This window comes from Nothobranchius furzeri, chromosome 18 (assembly GCF_043380555.1).
Source record: "Nothobranchius furzeri strain GRZ-AD chromosome 18, NfurGRZ-RIMD1, whole genome shotgun sequence".
Classification (NCBI taxonomy): domain Eukaryota; kingdom Metazoa; phylum Chordata; class Actinopteri; order Cyprinodontiformes; family Nothobranchiidae; genus Nothobranchius; species Nothobranchius furzeri.
The window spans coordinates 21,236,233-21,256,995 of NC_091758.1; the positions used below are offsets into that span (position 1 = coordinate 21,236,233).

The 20,763-nt window shown below is 41.4% G+C and overlaps 1 protein-coding gene across 1 annotated transcript in view; it reads right to left on the reverse strand.

Moving 5' to 3' along the window:
- Positions 1-20,763, reverse strand: part of slc25a21 (solute carrier family 25 member 21) — a 137,462-nt gene that overhangs the window by 18,225 nt on the left and 98,474 nt on the right. The window contains exon 4 of the mRNA XM_015969583.3: positions 6,277-6,360. Coding sequence (XP_015825069.1) covers positions 6,277-6,360 — 84 coding nt within the window. The remainder of the gene's footprint in view (positions 1-6,276; positions 6,361-20,763) is intronic.

Here is a 20,763-nt window from a genome sequence, read left to right on the forward strand (position 1 = left end):
TCTCCACAAAAAACCCCAGCCTAAAGGTGTTCTGCCATGTGGTGGAGTTGCTAATGCTAACAGTTAGCTTCTACTTGCTGAGACATTTTCTAGGCTGTTTCTCAATGTCAACGGGCCTGGCCACACAAGGTGATGTCTTGTGAGGCCAGGCGCCTTGCTTACGAGGACACTGCCCTTCTTTGGGCAAAGAAAACGGTAACCACGGCTTCCGCAGCAGCCACGTAACATCACGTGACACGGAAGATAACATTATATTTTATATGTATACATTTCAATGTAAATATATAATGAGCCTTTTACTTGTGTATATATTGTGTACATATTTGTTAATGTGTAAGTGTGTTACTACCTGCTAGCCACCAAAGCTGCAACAACTAAGCAACTAACAAACCAACTATAGATAACTTCTTTGCATCTAAAAAAAAAATTTTAAAACATTTCAGACATCAGCCAGATAGCTACAATTAGTAGACTTACATTTAAACTTGAAATTTGCCCCCAAAGTAGCTGCCGGCTTCTTTTTGAAAATACATTAGTGTATTCTGGGAAATGTTTGACCAAGGCTAGGCTACAAGACACCAAACGTGTATCTTGCTCAGCTAGCTAAACGGCTAACAAACGAAGAACAGATGCCTTGGTAGAACATGAACATTGGAACATGCCTTGGGGCTTCCTGGTGACACATCTCCTAGGAAACTGGGTTGGGGCCAAGACATCAAGGCAAGGTGCCTTGGCATTGAGAAACACCCCCTAGTCTCGCCTGGACGCAACAACCTTCCCCATCGTGAGCCAAGATGGGTGAGCCCATGAATTATAACTTTTAGTGTGATGTAGACATGACTGGTTTTTCTAATTCAAGCATTGTCCCGTCTATTTTCTACTGGTGGCTTATGCACTAAATGGGCATAGAAGAGTATTTTAATGTTCAGCCTTAATGTGAAACTCAAGAGTGACTGATTATATTTCAAAAATAACAAAAAGAAAAAGTTTCTCAGAGAACTTGGTCTTTAAACAAAAATGAGATTCAAATGATTTGTAATTTTTACACATATTGTTTTCTGATTAAATTAAAGTAAAAAAAACTAATTATGAATAACTACTTTTGAGATAATTGCAAGCCAATGAGAAGCAAAATAATTCTAATTTTAGTTGTAAAGTCAGCATTTTATTAGAAAACACAGACTGAGTTTAAATGATGGAGACAAGTGGTGTCACACGGCAGAAATCTGGAGAGAATAAATAAGGTTTAGGATGCTGGATCAAGGTTCAGCATTAAACAAAACACAGACACACGTTTTAACTACAAGTTTGTTTTAATTACTTATAACAGAAAAGTGTGAAAAATTTATCCTGTGTTTGAGCACCAGGGCTCAGCCTTGGATCAGAGGAATCATTTGAAAGCTAACAAAATAAAAAAAATAAACATTTAATAAAAAACTATTAAATTAATATTAGAATTGGCAGGATAGAAATGAGATCCATTTGATCCGTTCCAAACTCATCATTGGTAGATAAATAAATAAATAATGTCACTGGCCTTAGATTAAACTAAAATATGATTACAAAGCTCTCTTCATCAACAGAATAGTGGGTGAAGCTTAGCTAAAGCTAGCTTCTCACCTCACCAGTTTAAGATGTAAACTAACCCTTAAATCCTGACCCTATAACCCCGGGTTTCCACAGGAGCCGTCAGCAGCACGTTACTGCAGCAGCACGTCTTGCTCGCGTAAACTGCTGCTTGGCCCTTCCCACGAGACGCGAAGCAGCAGGGGAGCAGCTGTCACCGACCGAGCACGGTAAACACAACAACAAGCAGGATAAAACTACAAAATGGTTTGTGTTTTATGTTCTGTCCATTTTATAATCGCCAATACGGACCTGAAAAACAAAGGAGACCGCTGGCTAGGTGATAACTTCTCACGGGGCCGCACAGCTAGTAACCTTTTCTAAAGTAAAGCAACCGGAAGGCAGTACGTTCTTTATTCTGAAAATCTCGGGTGCTTCTCTCCATTTCCGCGTCCGATTTCCTGTCTTTCCTTCCCCAAAAATGTCGAACTTGACCAGTTTCAGAGGCGTCGCACGTAGAAAATAGAACCGGCGCGTAAAGGCCGCGACATGCTGCTCCTGAGACGCGGCCGACTCGCGCTGCTGACGGCTCCAGTGGAAAAGGTTCTGTTGACCACAGTGGTTCCTATCAGCAGCTATGACGTGCTGCTGCAGTAACGTGCTGCTGACGGCTGCTGTGGAAAGCCGGGGTAAGATCTGTTCCCTTTAAGGCCGGAATTTAAGGTTAGTTTAGAAAACATGTCTGTTCTCTCAATAGATTAAATAATTGTGGTAAAAAATTATTACTACCGACCAGATTTGCTGTTTAGTTCGGCTCCAAGCAACCCCCCCCCCCCCCCCCGGCCAGATGTATACCTAAATCTGTAACCAAAGATTTCCCAACAAATTAGACCAACAGGAACAAACTTAAACACCGTGTAACACATGATATTGTGTTCAGTCATTATGAGGAGCCTTTATCTGCACTCTATTATAAAACACTCTCCAGTCGATGTACGATCCAACAGCTAAAGTCGTGCCTTCGTGACAAAAATAGAGCAAGGGATTAACTCCAAGGAAAATCCTTCGTGAAAGTCAAAAATAAATCTCTTGTATTGTTCGTGTCAACTTGTTATTTTAGCCAGACGGAAGGCCCTTCCTCCTGTTCTCTTTGTCCATGCAAATGGTGGCCACAGATTTCCCGGGTGTGGTCAGACTGGGCAGCCACTGGTGATGAGGAAGGAGTGAAATTTGTTACAGAACAAATATGGCCTTCAGTGAGTGGCCATCATTTGAATCCTGATTTGATTGTAAATGTAAAGTACGCACTAAGTCCCCTTTTGTCATCCTTAAACAAATGCCCCCCCCCCCCCCCAACAGAGAGCAGGGGACAAGGGGGGAGCCGAATGGATGTGTCTCTACGAGTTAGCTTGTGTTTGTTTGAATTAGTGTCTATAATTTGGCTTTCATTTTCATAAACCTTTCCTTTTCTAACAGCCTCCATCCATCTGGAGAAGAGCGTGCCAGTGACAGAAAGACAAGGCCAATCAAAAATTGAACCAGACAATAATAAAGACACAATCTGTAAACATGCAGAACATTTGCATTTAAATAAAAAAGGAAAATGTTCAGCTTCACAGCCCTGCTTTGAGGACGTGCATGGGAAATATGACCCACCCCGGGGAGCTTTTTATCATGTAAACAATGAGTGCCTCATCTGCAAATATTTTGCCTTTCCGAATGTCCTCTGCCACCTTGACTAAAAAGGAACAATTCAGCAGAACTCTGGCGTGTGGCAGGGTTCACAGAACAAAACAGGACACGTAAATATTTTGTCACAGTCCATTTATGGCAACACATTTCATACATGGCAAGTTTTATATGTTATACATTTAGAGTTCAGTTTAGCAAAGATAATATCAATTTCACTTTGATGTTTTTACCTGGAAAGAATCTTTTGAATCTTGCCTGGTTTGACGAACATCTTCTTGCCCGCACAAATTAAGGTCATGTATCAGCCGGTTCTTTCAAAATCTTTTAATATGTAGAAAAATGACAGGGTTAGGGTTTCACGTTTCAAGGGGTCTATAAATGATTCTCTGAACCTTTGGCTACAACTGTACGTGTTAGGGATGTGTATTGTGATATTTTGGCGATACAATACATATCACGATTCAGGGGAGACAATACAATGTATCAACATATATTGTGATACATTCAGTGAAACATTATTAGCAATTTTTTTCACTGAATTTATTGTAGGAAAATTCAATAAACAGTCCAAACTGTTTAACATGAACCATAATGGAGGGCAGCAAGACAGCATATTCTGGAGGAACAAGTGAATTCATTCCCTAGCCAATCAGTGAACCACAGTCTCTGATGTTGCGTTTTCTACTCAGCTCAGTATGCTTGGGCCCATATGGAAACAGGTTAAATCTGATATCATTACTAGTGGGAAATCCTTGGAACCAGGCCAGACTGAATTGAGCTTCCCTGAGTAGGTACTGGTGGAAAAGGCCCATAAACTATTTGTAGAAATTTGCAAAATCGGTTTAATTATTCTTATTTGTATTGGCTAAGGATGGTTATATGTGACAGTCATATTGAATATCTGCCTCTAAAAGGATTGAAGATGGACATCTGATGAAGACTTTCAGAAAAATCCATTTAAATCTGATGGCCATGAAATATTCTAATATTAAGTCAATCACTGCCAATGACGACTAAAGTCGCCATTTGCATTATTTTGCTGTGTGGGCGTCGGAACGAGCCCCCGCACAGTGAGAACAAACATCCCAGCTTTAAAGCCGATCTTCATCCGCATACGTCACACGTCACGTGATCAGGAAGCAGAAAATCCATGTGTTAGGAGATCATTTTAGGCCGCTGCTGTAAAAAAATTGAGGCGCGAACCGGAAAAGCTTCTGCCAATCACAATTCGACAACAGATTATGAAAGAATGGATAACGATCGAAACGCGCTGATTCTTCCTGATGTAAGAGGTGAGTCTACTCTTTATTTTGGTAGTTTTTACGTCAACATCATCATAGAGGGCAACGTTCTGTGACTCTTAACAAAAAGTGAAAACGCTGAAAAACGCTGGCAGCGAAGGGCTTTTCTGATCAGGAAACGGCTGGCGGTTAATGAGTTAAAAACAAACACACATACTCAGGGATAAACATTAGTATTCACTATTCACCTTTTATGATGTACAATAAAAAGCACTTAAATGCTGAAAACCAGTCGAGAAGGCTGGGTCTACATGCTAAAGAAAGACATTGGTCTTACAATTTACTTTCACACACAGATTTGCTACTTCTGTATCATATCTTACATATTTTGTTCTACATATTTCCTATGTCCTCAGACACAAGTGTTTAAATCTTTCTGAAATAATCATGCAGATAAAACAAGTCCAACCATCAAGTTGTCCGTGCTGTTCTTCAATTTAACTACTGAGCTAAGTAAAATCTCTTATTTCCTCTGTCATTGCCTTTAAGAGTGTAAAGACCTGGTGTGGCCACAGGTTGGGTGGGAATGTTTATTTGTATTAATAATCCTACAACAGCAGGGCCTTGCACTACTTATATAAATTATAAATGGTTTGGTCTGGATGTGGGCCAGACGGACTACTGGGTGGGGATTACAGACTACAGCAAAAATACACCGTCAATAATAAGTGGCCAACGACGTAGTGGAGACGTACCATAACCCCCTCCACCCCACCTGATCCCAAAAACACACCTTCACTTCTCTAAGATCACATGACCTAAATCAGGAAAAACATTTTTATTGCTTCATTCTCCTCTTTTGACTTTTAAAAGGACAGATTTCCTCAAAATCCTATCCAAACAACAACACTTATACAAAGGTGTTAACACACTGACAGCATAAGTGTGTGTGTGTGTGTGTGTGTGTGGACGGCACAGCTACTGTAGCAGGATAGCTGTGTCTGATGAACTCCAGCCAACTGAGGATTTCCAACTGTCACTAACCCGCCCTCTCACCACGCGCTCACTCACACCTCACAGCAGATCAACTTTATATCCGCAGTAAAACTGTCGACTCGCCGTAAACAGAACAAGTGGCAAACACTTTTTCCTACACCTGCACTGTCTCACAGAGCTGTCACAAGGCGGGCGGAGGAGGAGGGACCGAGGCAGGCTGACTGCTTTAAGTTAGTCTCCTAAAATCCAGAGAGTGGGAAGACACGCTCTCACGTTTTCTGTGTACATTTCTGCAAAGCTGGTGAATCAGCCAAATTTACAAAGCCTGCTGCTCTTCTCTTACTAAACCTATTATATTACAACCATCACTCAAATAAAGCATTTTGGGAAAAATGGATGCCAGTAGAATGAAGGTTTAATGTGAACACTCCTCCTGTGGCACAACGGTTCCATTGGAAATTATTGAATTAACCTAAAGCCCAATATTTTCTTTTTACTGCAACACAAAACTGTTGCATGGTTTAAATACTCTTTTTGATGACATTTGAATGCATTTAGAAAGTACTACATTTTTTGGCTTACTTGTAGTTTTTCTTCAAATCAATAAACTTTTCTCTACATCAAGGAAGAAAACACAAATTATGCAAAAAAAGGTTTGTGATCTTTGCTTGAAGCAACTATTAACTTTAAATAACTTATTATACATGTAAAAACAAACACCATCTTTAACATTTGTACTCTTGTTTTCTGTAATACTGTAAAATGGAAATGAATAACATACCCTTCCTTGTAGAAGATTGTCCTGAAGCAGTCTCCTAGACTCTTGTAGCTTGTGGGGTCACTAGTTCCTCGCTGGATTTGAAACCTGAAATGACAAAATATTTGAGTATTTCCACCTGTGATTTTCTTGACGCCTGCTCTCACTTTATTTTCGTTCCTTTTCCTCCTCATTTGCTTTGTTCCTGTTCTGCAGAGAACACGGGCTCCTAACAGGTCGCCTCTGTACATGGGAGAACTTAAACATTTATTTAACCCAACTGATCCAATTAGCAAGCAAACGCCCTGAGACTATGTATTGTGCACAGAGCTTATTGGCTACTAACATGCCAGTAAGCCAGTTGTAACAGCTCTTCGACGTTTGTGTAAATTTTTATTGTGATGGGGCTTGTTGAGGGAGTTTTTGCTGTATGGCAAATATGCAAGTCTCTCCGTAATAAAAGCAGGGGAGATGCATGTAAATCTTTTATGTGGGAGATCAGCTTGGAGGTTAAAAAAAGAAAAAGTTTAATGAATGGACAAAAATTTGAAAGTATTCATTAGATGAAACAAATGCACACCACTGTGTGTTTTAGGCTTTAAACATGTCCCAAAAATCCACAATTTACAAAGGAAAATCATCCCAAAAATTGAGGTTGATAAAAATTATTGGGTCAAAGGAACAGTGTTTAATGAAATTGCAACTTGAGAATTTTCTGTCAAGAAAAGGGACATCAACAAGCCCCCCCCCCCCCCCCCCCCCCCCAAAAAAAAAACACACATAGAGGTAATAATGGGACAAGAGAAAGACTCCCTCCTCATATGGCTTCAACTGCTAGGTCACAAGGTCAGCTGTAAGTCCATGCGGGTGCCTGATGGGGCCATAAAGAGCCCCCCGAGTTCCAGTAGAGGGGGAGTTTAGTGGGGTGAGCAGCCTTTCATATCGCTAACAGATTGACATCTTGAAGGGGTGTCCCTCAAATCCTATTTGGTGGATTCCCAGTTAGCTTGTAACTCGTTCCTGAAAACCAGTTAAAACAGCATAATAAATAGATGTCTGACACCATATTAAAGGGAAGAAGAAAAGAAGGACCCAAGGTACGAGGGGATAGTGAAATAAGGGCTTTGGGAGGAAGGGCAAAGAGCCAGAAGATTTAAGACTACTGGGGCCTGTAAACAAAGTCAAATCTGGCTTAATTAAAGTCATACGACGTGGGGTTGAGGATAGATGGCACCCCGTCCCCAAACTCGACCTGTTTTCTTTGCTTTTCTTGCTTTAACCTGAACCAGCCCTGAGAAAGTGAGGTTGGCAGGGCCGTGGTCCAGTTCCAGCCCCCTGACTCCACTTATGACCCTGAGGTCAGCTCATTTCCTCATGGCCCTCTCCTACCCTCCTATAAAAGCCAGGGACCAAACAAAAGGCCCAGGGAGTAGGAGATAATAGGGTGGAAAAGGAGTACTTGTGGCAGCAGGGGAACTGTCAAGCCTCTGGCTAGGAAGCTTCTAATATTTCTTTTCAAAGCAACAAACTGTGGAAAATAAGACTCAATGCTTCACTCAATCTGGTGAATTTCCCATTTGCCGTATTTGCACAGACAAAAAGCTCTGTTTTTAGTTAAAAGACCTCAGTTAGAAAGAAGATATACTGGCTGGATGAGTGAAGACGGCATGCAAGGTTTTACTCAGCCTCGGAGTCTGCTATGAAGATCATTAACTCTACAAAGAATCAAAAGAAAACCCATGAGCATCTACTTTAATCATCAGTGAAAACAAATAGAGATACAATGTCTACCCAGAAGTGATGAAATGCACCAGTCTATCAAGGTACCCCATCACCACCACCTTTCCCTTTTCACCCACATCCTACTTTCTCTGTATTTGAGCTTTTAAATTTAGATTTTAGGTCACTGCCGCTCGTGCACTAGCTGAGCTTAGATTTTAACATGTACTCTTTAACCATGACATTTAAATGTAATGGGGTAAAACCCAGTGCATTTAACATAATGCTGCACTTTAGAAAATGGGTTGAAATATAACATGTTGGTGGAGCTGGGTTCCGACTATCGGCTTGTGGAGCTCTCGGGAGACCAATGTTTTCCACCCGGTTCTCCCCTTCCCGCAGCTCGGCGCATCTCTGATCGCCGCGGCTTCTGTCTGCTGTGCGGGCTGCCGGCTTGTGGAGCTCTGGGATGGAAACCTTTCCACCCGGTTCTCCCCAGCGGCAGCTCTGCGCATCTCAGATCGCAGCGGCGCTTGTCTGCTGTGCGGCTGCCGGCTTGAGGAGGTCTCGGGAGACCTCTGTGTTCCACCCGGTTTTACCCAGCGGTCAGCCCGGCGTATCTCTGACTCAGAAGCTCTGGTGTTGTGCACAGTTAACTCCGGTTGTAGCTAGGTTGCTACCTCCATTAGCTTAGCTCCCACCTCCGCGTTAGCTCTGGGTTAGCTTCAGGTTAGCTTGTAGCTAGTTCGACCGGGTGTCGTCAGTTGATCCCAGCCTTACAGCCCCACCCTCAGCTCCACCTCTCTTCCCTTTTGTGGAATTGTCTGGGCTTGACGGAACCTGTGACACGGTCAAAATGGCGGTGGTGGCCACCTCCCATTTTTCTTCAAAAACGTGTTATTGGAGTCTATGGAAACCCATTGTCCAATATTTATATGTCGATGGTTTTGGTACCAGGTTGTACACATGTTTATTTCTGCTGTGAAATTGGTATTTTTAACATGGGAGTCAATGAGGATTTGCTCGCTTCTGACACCAGCCCCAGCAGATGAGGTTGGAACTGCAATTTATTTCACTTCCGCATTGGACTCAATTTCTGTCCCGCATTGTGGGGGCTTGGTCGAGACAGATTTCAAACTGCTGTTGAGTAGAATATTTTTGAGCTGAAGAGGGCGCTGGACTGAAGGTTTTAGGTTGAAATTTTTAAAGAAAATGCACCAAAATGCAAAAATAACAACTACACATGTCTACAACACAATAATACACTTATTTATACACGTTATCAGCAAAAAAAAGTAGATTTTGGTGTGACTTGCTCTTTAAGAAGATAAGGCTCTGTTACATAAGGTATATTTGAGGTTCTGTAACTTTTAGGGTCTAATTCAACAGAAGTAAGTTTACCGCAGTTAGCTAAAGCAGTAGAATGCCTGGAGTGATTGTTTCCTGTGACATCATACGGCACACACTGCAGAGGATGTGGGACTGCATTGATGGTATCATGAACTCAACAATGTACTGCTCGATACTGAAGGGGAAGATACTGCCATCCCTCCGTGCACTTGGTTGTCGTGCACTTTTCCAACGCAACAATTATCCAAAACACACATCTAAAGCTACTGCTGCATTTCTGAAGAGGAACAGGTTGAAAGTGATTGAATGAACAATTATGTCTCCTGATCTGAACCCGATCCAACACCTGTGGGGAATTCTGCAGCAGCAAGTTGAGCATCACTCTCCATCCAGCATCCAGACTCTAAAAGAGGTTCTTCTTGAAGAATGGAAAAGATAGATGTTGCAACATGTCGCCAACTTGTTCATTCCATGTCTAGAAGACTTGGTGTGGTCCTTGAAAATCACAGGTGGTCATACAAAATACTAGATGTAGTAGTTTTTGTTATGGGGTGCATTCATTTTTTCTTCAACCAATTTTAGTAAAACTGAAGATTTAGTGATCTGTGATATTATTAACCTTAATTTCATTTTATGGAGTTAAACAACTGTTCCATGAAAGCCAGCCTTGTGAAAATTCTGGAAATTGTTCTTTTATTCATTGAGCTACTGATTAAATGCATACTTTTTAAAGGGGTGCAGTCACTTGCTGAGCACGGTATATTGTGGAGATATACCATAAATCCTCTAATATTGGCCTGTATTCCATTACCAGCATAGGATGAGGATTAAACCGTTGTAGGATTTATTTTTTACTTCAAACCAAATGAGACACGAACTGTTAAACTTTGGAGCGGTGAGGTGTCTGTTGCCTTTTGTTGTGAATTAATAACCTAATTATCACTAAGTGTTTACAATGCACTACCAGCATGTTTACTACGTTTGTAGTACTGGGAGTAAGGAACACCAAGTTACTCACACCTATTTAACTGGGGCAACTTATTCCCTTCATGTGTTTATTGTAACCAATTTTCTTGTTCAAATGCCTGTTTTAAGACTCATGTGACTTGCAACCAGTCTGTTACTAAAGGTAAGCTGGAAATGGGCTGCAAAAAAGGCACCAATAAAGGCATCAAAGAGCTTTTTCATTACTGAGAACAAATACAAATGAATCAGAGAATTGTTGATGGTACCAGGCAAGACGGGGTTGCTCTGCCTGCTTGTCAAATTAGTAAAATCACAAATTATTAAGTACAGTACATCACATACACTATGATCCTTGCCATCGCTCGCTACATTTTCACAGATAAACTATAATTCTACCTAACCAGTGCTCTAGGATTTTAGGCACATATGATTTTGTGATTAAGTCAGTAAACAGAAATGTGTCCATCCTGCAATTTTTAAATCAACAAACATTATTTTTATAATTTTTGTGGGTAGAATGCTTTAAAAACTCACATTTTATTCAATTCTACAACATACACACATACATACAACATACATACATACATACACACACTGGAATGTGAATTATACATTCACATCAAGGTGAAGTTCAAACATTAGTTTTTAAAAGGCATTTAAACTGTAAGTCATGAGTATGAGCAACAGCAACCCAGACACGACAAAAAGCACCACATAAACATTAACTGCTGTGGACCTTTGAACAAGGTTGTTATGGTTTGGATGTGAGACCACGATGGCCTTTATTGTCTGTATTTGACATTAGATTCTTAAAAAGCTCAATAAATTAAGGTTTTAATGATCTGAAAAGCAGATGTGCTCACTAAGCATAAAGTTGCACCACCTAAAATGATTACACCTGAAATGTTATTACAGTTTGGTCATCTATGATTACAGAATACCTGCACAAGAGCAAACACACTGTTCTCCCAGGAGAAAGTGCATTTGGATTGGAAAGGATGAGATAGAAGTGAAATATAGGATCAAATGATGCATGTGTGAGTTTTGAGACAAGGCAGCGGGGGGTCAGAACAGTCGGGGTCTAAATAAAATCAAATGGTTGCACTCTGTAATTAGTGCACTGGAATGCAAAGCCCTTCAATTAAAATGATTACAGGTGATCCATAATCACGCTGACATGCAAATCTGCTCATTATCTATGGTTAACTCTTTTTCCCTCCTTTGTGTTAATTCCTTTGTGACTTTTAGTTACTTGCTTAACATCTGTGGGCAACTACAGCAACATCTGTCACAACATTAAAAGTAATGGGTTAGAGTTTTAAAGTTTATGATTCTGGCACCCATCTTTATTAGATACTTAGCAATGAAACACGATGATTAATGAGTAAAGTTGTTATCCATAACAAGCATCTCCTAGATAATCTGAGCGTTAACATGTTAATTTTCGCTACGTCAACACAGAAAAAGTTGTCTTTCTTTAGAACTTCTTACTGAAAACAACTCAGTGTAAATGTCCATCGCTGTTTTGTTTTTATTCCTACGTTCTGAAATGTCTGCAAGTTCCATAAAAAAGACCTGACGCAAAACATCTTAATGCATACAACATGATTCTGAGGGGTCTTTGGCATAATGGGAAGTCATCTATTTTTAATCAGGTAGATGTCATACTTTTATATATGTGCACAGTGAAGTCAAACAATAGAGCTCCGGGAGTTGACGTCACTTTTCCCAGCATGCAACAGTTCAAATCGAAACGGCACCATTTTGGCAGGCAGAAGCCCGCAGCTAGACTATTTGTTGTCATAAATCTCACACGGGAAATATGGTCGATTCCTGTTGTGCCCCAGGATGCCAGAACAGACAGGGACAAGTCAAGGGAAGATCCTTCTACAGGATTCCCCAAGATCCGGAGCGCCGCAAACGTTGGATCATTGTAATAAAACGCACTAGTGACCGGCCTTAAATGAAACTGTGGGACCCCGAGAGTAAAGGATTTCACTTATGCAGCGACCGCTTCATATCAGGTACTTAAACTAACGTTTCCTCAACTGTATATGGTATTTATTTTAAATGCTTTTAATACGATTCTTAGTGGGCTTCCTAAACTTATTTTGGCGTGGCTTTTTCTGTCTTATTACTCATAGCAACAAGTAAACATCACGTAAAACGTTGCCTCGTGGTTTCTGCGTGCTGCTGTTTCCGTGTTTTATGATCACAGCAATTAACCGGCTAAGCTGTATTTAATTTTTAAGCAATGGTTGATCAAGTGTCAGATCACACATAAAAAGCACTTTGGATTGCTATTATCTGTCTCACCGAGACAGATCTCAGACAGATCATGAGACGCTCCTGCCTGATATATTTATTTTATTCACGGAAAAAAATCAAACGAGTGATTTCTCTTGGCGTTCAGTTTATACATTCAAACAGCACAGCACTCTATTTAAACTACTTACGTGCAAATCTGTTATTTGTCCATCCATCCATTTTCATCCGCTTATCCAGAGTCGGGTTGCGGGGGCAGTAGCGTCGAGAGGCCCTGACTTTCCTCTCCCCAGCCGCCGGAGCCAGCTCCTCCGGGTAAATCCCAAGGGGTTCCCCGGCCAGGTCCAGTAAGAAGTCCGCTCCGACAGCTTCTGGCGTTTTTAAAAAGTATCCCAGGGACACTATTTAATTTCTGACTATATAAAACGATTTCTTCGGTTTTAAAGTGTGAAGTAAACTCTGACGAAGTAAAATCCAAGCCGATCCCGTTCACGTTCATGTGTTTGTTTACCTTTTTTTACCTGCCAAAATGGTGTCTACTAACTGAGAGTCACGTGGGGTCCGGAGCTCTATAGTGTGTCCAACAGCCATGTTGATACCCTCCATGCTAAAGCTGTCTGGGACTTACTATGTACATTAGCATAACGAGACACCAAAATTAGCATACCTCAACAAATAGACCAATACGTTTTAAAGTTTGCTTGAAAGCATGCAAAGCACAATTTTCCATGTCTGCTGATAAGCACAACTGTTAAATCCGGGCCCTTCCAGGACTCATAGGGAGCTTAAATGATAAACAAAGTGCTAAATGAGAGATATAAGATGCAATTTCTTGACTACTTTGCAACAGTTTGGTTCCAAAAACACACAAGAGCATGTCTATACCACAGCACACCTTTACAGAGTCCCTGCTCTTTGTTAAAGGGCAACTAGGATGTTTTGGCTTTGGTTTTAGCACCCCCTCGTGCCTGTTTAGTAGAACCAAAAGCAAAACTTATCTTCTCAATGTGCATTTGTCTTTTTAATACTTAATCTGAAAGCTGAAATGTCTCCCCAGCCTTCATTAGTGTCTATAAAAGCGATTTGTCACAAACTTAAACAAATCTGCCATGTTCATGATCTAAAACATGCAGGAAATGTGCTGGAAGCAGATTGCAGTGCTACGTATGCAAGCTCAATTTGTTGTAATTCCAACAGACCAGACTGGCACTCTGTAATTGCAAATGCAAATGAAATTCTGGCCACAGAGGGTGGTGGGAATTCTGCACACATTTTTGGAGGAATTTTGGTCCACTCCTCTTTGCGGATCATCTCTAAATCATTAAGGTTCGAGGCTGTCTCTGTGCAACTTTGAGCTTCAGCTCCCTCCTTAGGTTTCCTATTGGATTAAGGTCCGGAGACTGACTAGGCCACTACATGACCTTAATGTGCTTCTTCTTGAGCCATTCCTTAGTTGCCTTTGCTGTAAGTTTTGGGTCATTGTCGTGCTGGAACACCCATCCACAACCCACTTTTAGTTTCCTGGCAGAGAAGGAGGTTGTCGCTCAGGATTTGAAGATACATGGCTCTTTCCATTCTTCTGTTGATGTGGTGAAATTTTCCTGTGCCCTTAGCTGAAAAACACCCCCAAAGCAAAATGTTTCCATCTCCATGCTTGACGGTGGGTATGATGTTTTGGGGGGTCATAGGCAACATTTTTCTTCCTCCAAACATGGTAAGTTGAGTTAATGCCAAAGAGCTCAATTTGGCCTCATCTGACCACGGCACCGTCTCCCAGTCACTCTCTGAATCCTTCAGGTGTTCATGGGCAAACTTGAGATTGACCTGCACATGTGCCTTCTTGAGCACTGCAGGATTTTAATCCAATGGGATGTAATGTATTTCCAATGGTATTCTTGGTGACTGTGGTCCCAGCTACTTTGAAGTCATTAACTAACTCCTCCCGTGTCGTTCTAGGATGATTTCTCACCTTTCTCAGAATCATTGGCACCCCACCAGGTGAGATCTTGCGTGGAGCCCCAGACCGAAGTCGCTTGATGGTCATTTTGTGCCCCTTCTCTTTTGAACAGTTGCACCAACAGTTGTCACCTTCTCTCCCACATTCTTGTTAATGGTTTTGTAGCTCATTCAAGCCTTGTGCAGGTCTACAATCTTGTCTCTGACATCCTTGGACATCTGCTTGTTCTTTCCTGATTGGAGAGTTTGGCGTCTGCTTGATTGATTGATTTTGTAGACAGGTGTCTTTTATACAGGTGACTAGTTAAGACAGGTGTCTTTGATAAGGGTGACTAATTGAGTAGGAGTGTTTAACCACTCTGTGGGAACCACGGAGCCACTTAAGGGTTGGTACGGATTCAAATACTTATTTTACTCAATAAAATGCAAATCAGTTTCTATCTTTTATCCTTTGTGCTATCGGTCACTTAAAATAAACCTACCATTAAAATGATACCTTTCTGAGAAGTTTCATTTCTTTGTCATTGGAAAGACTTAAAAAAATCAGCGAGGGGTCAAATAATAATTTCCTCCATCGTGTCTAGATGAGGATCAGTACCTCCAAATCTGAGACCATGGTTCTCGACCAGAAAAGGGTGGCTTGCCAACTCCGGGTCAGGGGAGAAGTCCTACCTCAAGTGGAGGAGTTTAAGTATCTCGGGGTCTTGTTCATGAGTGAGGGTAGGAGGGATCGGGAGATCGACAGGCGGATTGGTTCAGCGTCTGCAGTGATGCGGACGCTGAGCCAATCTGTCGTGGTAAAGAGGGAGCTGAGCCAGAAAGCCAGGCTCTCGATTTACCAGTCGATCTATGTCCCAATCCTCACCTATGGTCATGAGCTTTGGGTAATGACTGAAAGAACGAGATCACGGATACAAGCGGCCAAAATGAGTTTCCTCCGTAGGGTGGCCGGGCTCAGCCTTAGATATAGGGTGAGGAGCTCGGACATTCGGGAGGGACTCGGAGTAGAACCGCTGCTCCTCCGGATCGAAAGGAGTCAGTTGAGGTGGTTTGGCATCTGGTCAGGATGCCTCAAGTGTATTTGGGTGGTAGCAAATGATTGAAGCACATTTTGCTTACCAATAGTAATTTCCTACACCAGTTTTTTACTCTGTTAGTTGTGATTGTGAATTGGATAGTTTCCCAAAAGTTAGGCACAGTCCCAATACCCACACTGCAGCCAAGAGTCCTCTATGAAACGCACTTGGTGGAAGTGCATGTATGGCTTCACGTGTGTAGTAAACAAGTGTACAACTTGTAGAATTGTGGTGGTGAGCATTGTGTCTTTGACCCATGCCACAGCATTGTTCCTCCAAGACTCTCTAAATGCAGATGCTAGTCACTGTTTGTGCTAATTTACTGCATGAAGTGATATTAAAATGTATGCACCATCTTTAGACAATCACAGATGGATACTGGATGTGTGTGTCTAAAAAAGATGTTACTACACCGATGGCATGTCAGAAAATACACACAGTACTGTTAACAGTTAACAGTATTCATAAACAGTCGTGTAACGCATCTTTTCAGATCATACTTACACTTGAAAATACATATTTTCGGCCAACGTCCAAACTTGAAAATTGAGACACCCTACTCACTTGCACCACTAGACTGGAACGCACAATTGAGGGGCACAAGGGTGGAAGTGCGTGTTTTGGGACTGGCCCTTAGAGTGGGTTTACACCATCAGTTATTATCAAAGTTACAAATAAATCTGTCAGTGCTCACAGCACTTGTGAGCAGCCGATGCTCAGGAGGTAGAGTGGGTTGTCTAGTAATCAAAATATTGTAGGATCGATCCCAGCTTTGAACAGAGAATTCTGCTGTTGTGTCCTTGGGCAAGACACTTAACTTGTCTTGCCTGCTGGCGGTGGTCGGAGGGACTGGTGGCGCCTGTGCTCGGCAACCTCGCCACTTGCAGTGTGCCCTAAAGCAGCTGTGGCTACAGTCACCACCAGCATGTGAATGGATGAATGATTGAATGATTGATTGTAGTGTAAAGTACTTTGGAGTCCTCTGACTCTGAAAGGTCTTTATTGTCTGGTGCTACCACACCAAATTAGAGCTCAATGTGTGTAAAATAAGCAGAACTGTAGTCATCGTTGGGTTTTCTAAGGTCAGTTAGCTGCGGTACCCACCTTGAATTAGGTTGACTCCGAAAGTCAATAAGTTATACATCTAATGGTTACTTCCTGAGTTTCATTAAAATCAGTTGGTTGGCTTAATGAGTTATTTTGCTAAATCTACAGATAAACAAACTGCTATATTTGCTCAAAAATAAAAAAATACTTCAGAAATATTACAGTGTTTGTTTCTGGAGTTTAAAATGACAGTGTCTCGCCAGACTCATAATTGGCTCATGCACCATCTTTAGACAATCACAGATGGATACTGGATGTGTGTGTCTAAAGGTGCTATGAACAGAGTCTGCGCTGTGGTATGTCCAGTATGTGTGATTTTATCTGAAAAGGGGGTTACCAAAAATATGAAGGTTTGTTACTGTTAAACCTGTTTAGACAAAAGATTTAGCTGACCTATTATCTTCAAATAAAAGACTAAGGAAACACTTACGTGAACAGGACTCAAAACCACAGGGATCAAATTTAATCCTGTCAAATATGGTACCCTGCCCTGCTCATTAAACAGCTGCTTTCACATGAAGTGGACTCACAGCTTATTCAATCCCGTGTGCTGAAGCAACACACTGATTGAGTTCAGTTTATCGTGGATGCACATTGCATGTGTTTGCCTTTACACTGCAAGTAAAGTCTTGCCCTGAAGTCTCACATTGCCAGGAGGGATTAGGAGCCAGTTTGACTAAGACTGACCTGCCTGGTCCTTTACAAGGAGAGATCAGCTATCAGGCTGTTGCCGCTTTGTGCCCTGCTGTTTCAGGGTTGTGTTAGGATTCCTCCTTAAGTGCACAGAGGTTCACCAAGCAGTTGGGGGCAAATGGAGGGAGGAGGTAAACCCATTCAGGCATCTTCAGTGTCATCACAAGTTACCCAAAAAGACTGGGCATCAGCAGTCAAAGCACTTGTGAAAGTTCAGGTACAAACCCCAGGAGTTTACACGGTTGCTTTGACCAATTGCAGGTACCATTGCCACTGAAAAGCCATGGGCCAGTGCCGTTTTTTTTTTTAAACAGGCTTGAAACTGGCTACAGGCAGGCATAGTGGTTTGCAATGGCAGCCATGTTATACAACACAATTTACAAATTGGTACAATTCATTGCAGATTTATTAAAACATATGTACAACTTTGGCTTCAAACAAAACATTATAAAATCCAAATGAAAACATGAATTTTATGCTATATTTATGAGTTGCGTGAGAAGGTTTTTGTTAAACAACTGCTAAGCTAGCTGGTGAAAAATTTAAATCACTGATGGATTTTACAAAAAAAAATGCAGTTTGTATTAAGTGGGAGGAGTTAAAGCTAAAGGAAGTCCGAAAAGGGGAGGGGGTTTAAAACAAGGGCAGCGAGAAAGTGTAATGAGGTGGGTGAGTTGAGGCAGGATAGTAGGGGTCAGTAGAGTGTTATTAATTTTGGGGCTCAGACAGCACATATCAGATCACTGCACCCTGTGAAAACTGCCCTTGCACATGCAGGCATGAAAAGGTGTGGCTTCTCTCTCTGTTAGGAAGCATAAAGGTTGTCGGGAAGCTGCTTGATACAAGTATGTTTGCGCATGCATGTTTGTGAGGGAGGAGCCCTGTGTAACAGGATCTGAACATGAAGGGAAACTCAGACTCTCTGCAAGGCTCTAATGAGAAGTGGACCCTGATCAGAGTCAGATGGGGTGCCTTGAGCACACAGCCCCCTACAGAAAGTGCTGCTCGACACCCTTTGTTACCTCCAAGTGAGCTGAGACCAGCCCATGAACCATGTAACTAGGTGGTTTCCAGGTTAATGAAAAGCTGTAACTGCAATCCCACTGTCTCTCTCTGCTAAACTGATGATTGCCCTTCCAAACCCTCCATCTTCACCTCCCCTTTCCCACCTCTACCTCTGAAGGGGGTAACATGGTCAAGGGTAATTAAATGTTTAGTTTGTGTGAACTATGCTACATTTACATTTTGGGATGATAATTACAAAGAATTACTAGGGGCAAATCAGTTTATTAATTTTCAGAATTCCCTGTAACACTTAATAAACTATTAAATAATAATGTTTATTAATGCTTAATAATACACTAAGTAACATTTATAAATGGATCCTTATTGTAAAGTGTTACAGAATTCCATTTAACGTTTAGACTCTATTTATGAAAGTAAATAACATTACATGTAGAGTGTGTTTTAAAATAAACTCACTCCTAATGTCCTCTGTTTAGTACTATGATGCTGATTTTTTCAGTTTTTCTAAATAACCATAAAGTGTTCTATATCCCAGCGTGTTTTCTCAGTAGCAGTACAGTAACTGAATGTTTGGTTAAAGAAATCTAAATAGGTTCTCAGTTCTCACACATCATGTCCTCTCGAGTTTTTGGCTCTTTCTCAACGATGAAAGAAGTCAAACTGATTGAGGACGGAGTCTGCAGGAGTCCTTCAGAAGTAAGATAGAAGTGCTTGTTAGCACGCATGAATAACAGGGGTCACGACTTGACTGGTAAACACACGCCACAGAGAGTCAAAGTGCAAAAATAAAACTGCAAGGCATCACCAAAACCTTTTGCTTTTATGTCTAAAGTGCAGTTATATTCAGAAACTCAAGGTTTTGGGGACTTAGGCTAATATGTTTGTCATAATGGATGTAATCTTCCACTACATTTGAAAAAAAAGGGGAAAAAATATACAAATTTTAGAAGTTTCCTAAAATTTTAGCCAATGTATATTTCAGGGTGGATGACTGAAACATTACAACAACGTGTAGCTAACATTCGCCAATTACTGCACCCAATCACTTCCTCCGAGTAGCTGCCAATAAATAAAGATAAACCCTAATTTAGATGCAAACGTGTACACATTTTTAGCTTTTTTTTTCTTCCAAAACATGAAAAGGAACAGGGTAAAGAAAAAAGCCTTTGATTTTGAGTTGGTGGAAAAAAGTAAATTCACTCCAGTTGTCATTCAATTTGGACCGGTGGACATTAAAGCAAGAAGCAGTGCCTAATAAGAGCCATTCCTGAGAGTGACACACACACACACACACACACACACACACACACACACACACACACACACACACACACACACACACACACACACACACACACACACACACGGAACAGGAGAGGGAAACCCAGCCGAGGTGTGTCTGAGACTCGGCTCCAGGGTTCCTGCTAATAGATTTCAACTCCTTAAGTGTCCCCAGTTAGCTGCATGTATGCTTGGTTTATTTGTTCACATGTCTATTGGGTGTGTGAACAGGAAGTTTTATTATGCATTCATATTTACACACATTTTAGGTTTCGATGTGCGTGTTTTCAGCTCTTAAAGGTAAAATCACCAAGCATTCATTTTCAGGTGGTTTTAAGTGGAATCTTTAGAAAATCTCATTTGTTTATTTCGACCATCTCTGCAAATACATAAGTAAACAAACACAGAGCAAAAAAACAACCAATTCCCATTCTCCTAACAGCCAGGATCAAAAGGAATCTACTCCTTTAAGCCCATTTTAAGACACAAAATCAGCGTAAACACGTGGCGACACAAACAGAAAACAAATAGATAAACCTGTCCAGTTTTAAAGCAACTTTTATCACTTCTGAAGGAAGAGCATTACAAAGAAAATAAGCAAATGCACTTTTAACCCTGACCTTGTGTGAGGACGGGCAGGCAGAGCTCAAGACTTACCTGTAATAAACCCCAGTTTCCTCACGGTACCATAAATCACACCGTGTGCCTTCAAAGTATCAAATATCCACTAATATAGCACCGCTCACCCTTGGCTTTTATCCCAGCATTCCCCTCTCTGTTTTCAGGTGGTGGCATTGCCTTTAAAGTGCAACCATCTCAATTTTTAAAAGGCACGCAGAGCAATTTATTTACCAAGAAACTGCCGCCGTAAATGACAGGAGAAGTGCTACAATTTACTGACGTGGAGTGAATGGAGAAGGGGCTGGGGGTGGGGGCGGTGGTCTGGGGGGAAGGCAGAGGTCTTGGCTGGCTTTGTGAAGGACTATAAAGCTTTAGTAGAAGCGCACGACCTGTTTATGGCTGGCTGAGACACTGGTGTGAGGCTGTTGCGGCTCTAAACCGTTGCTGTTCT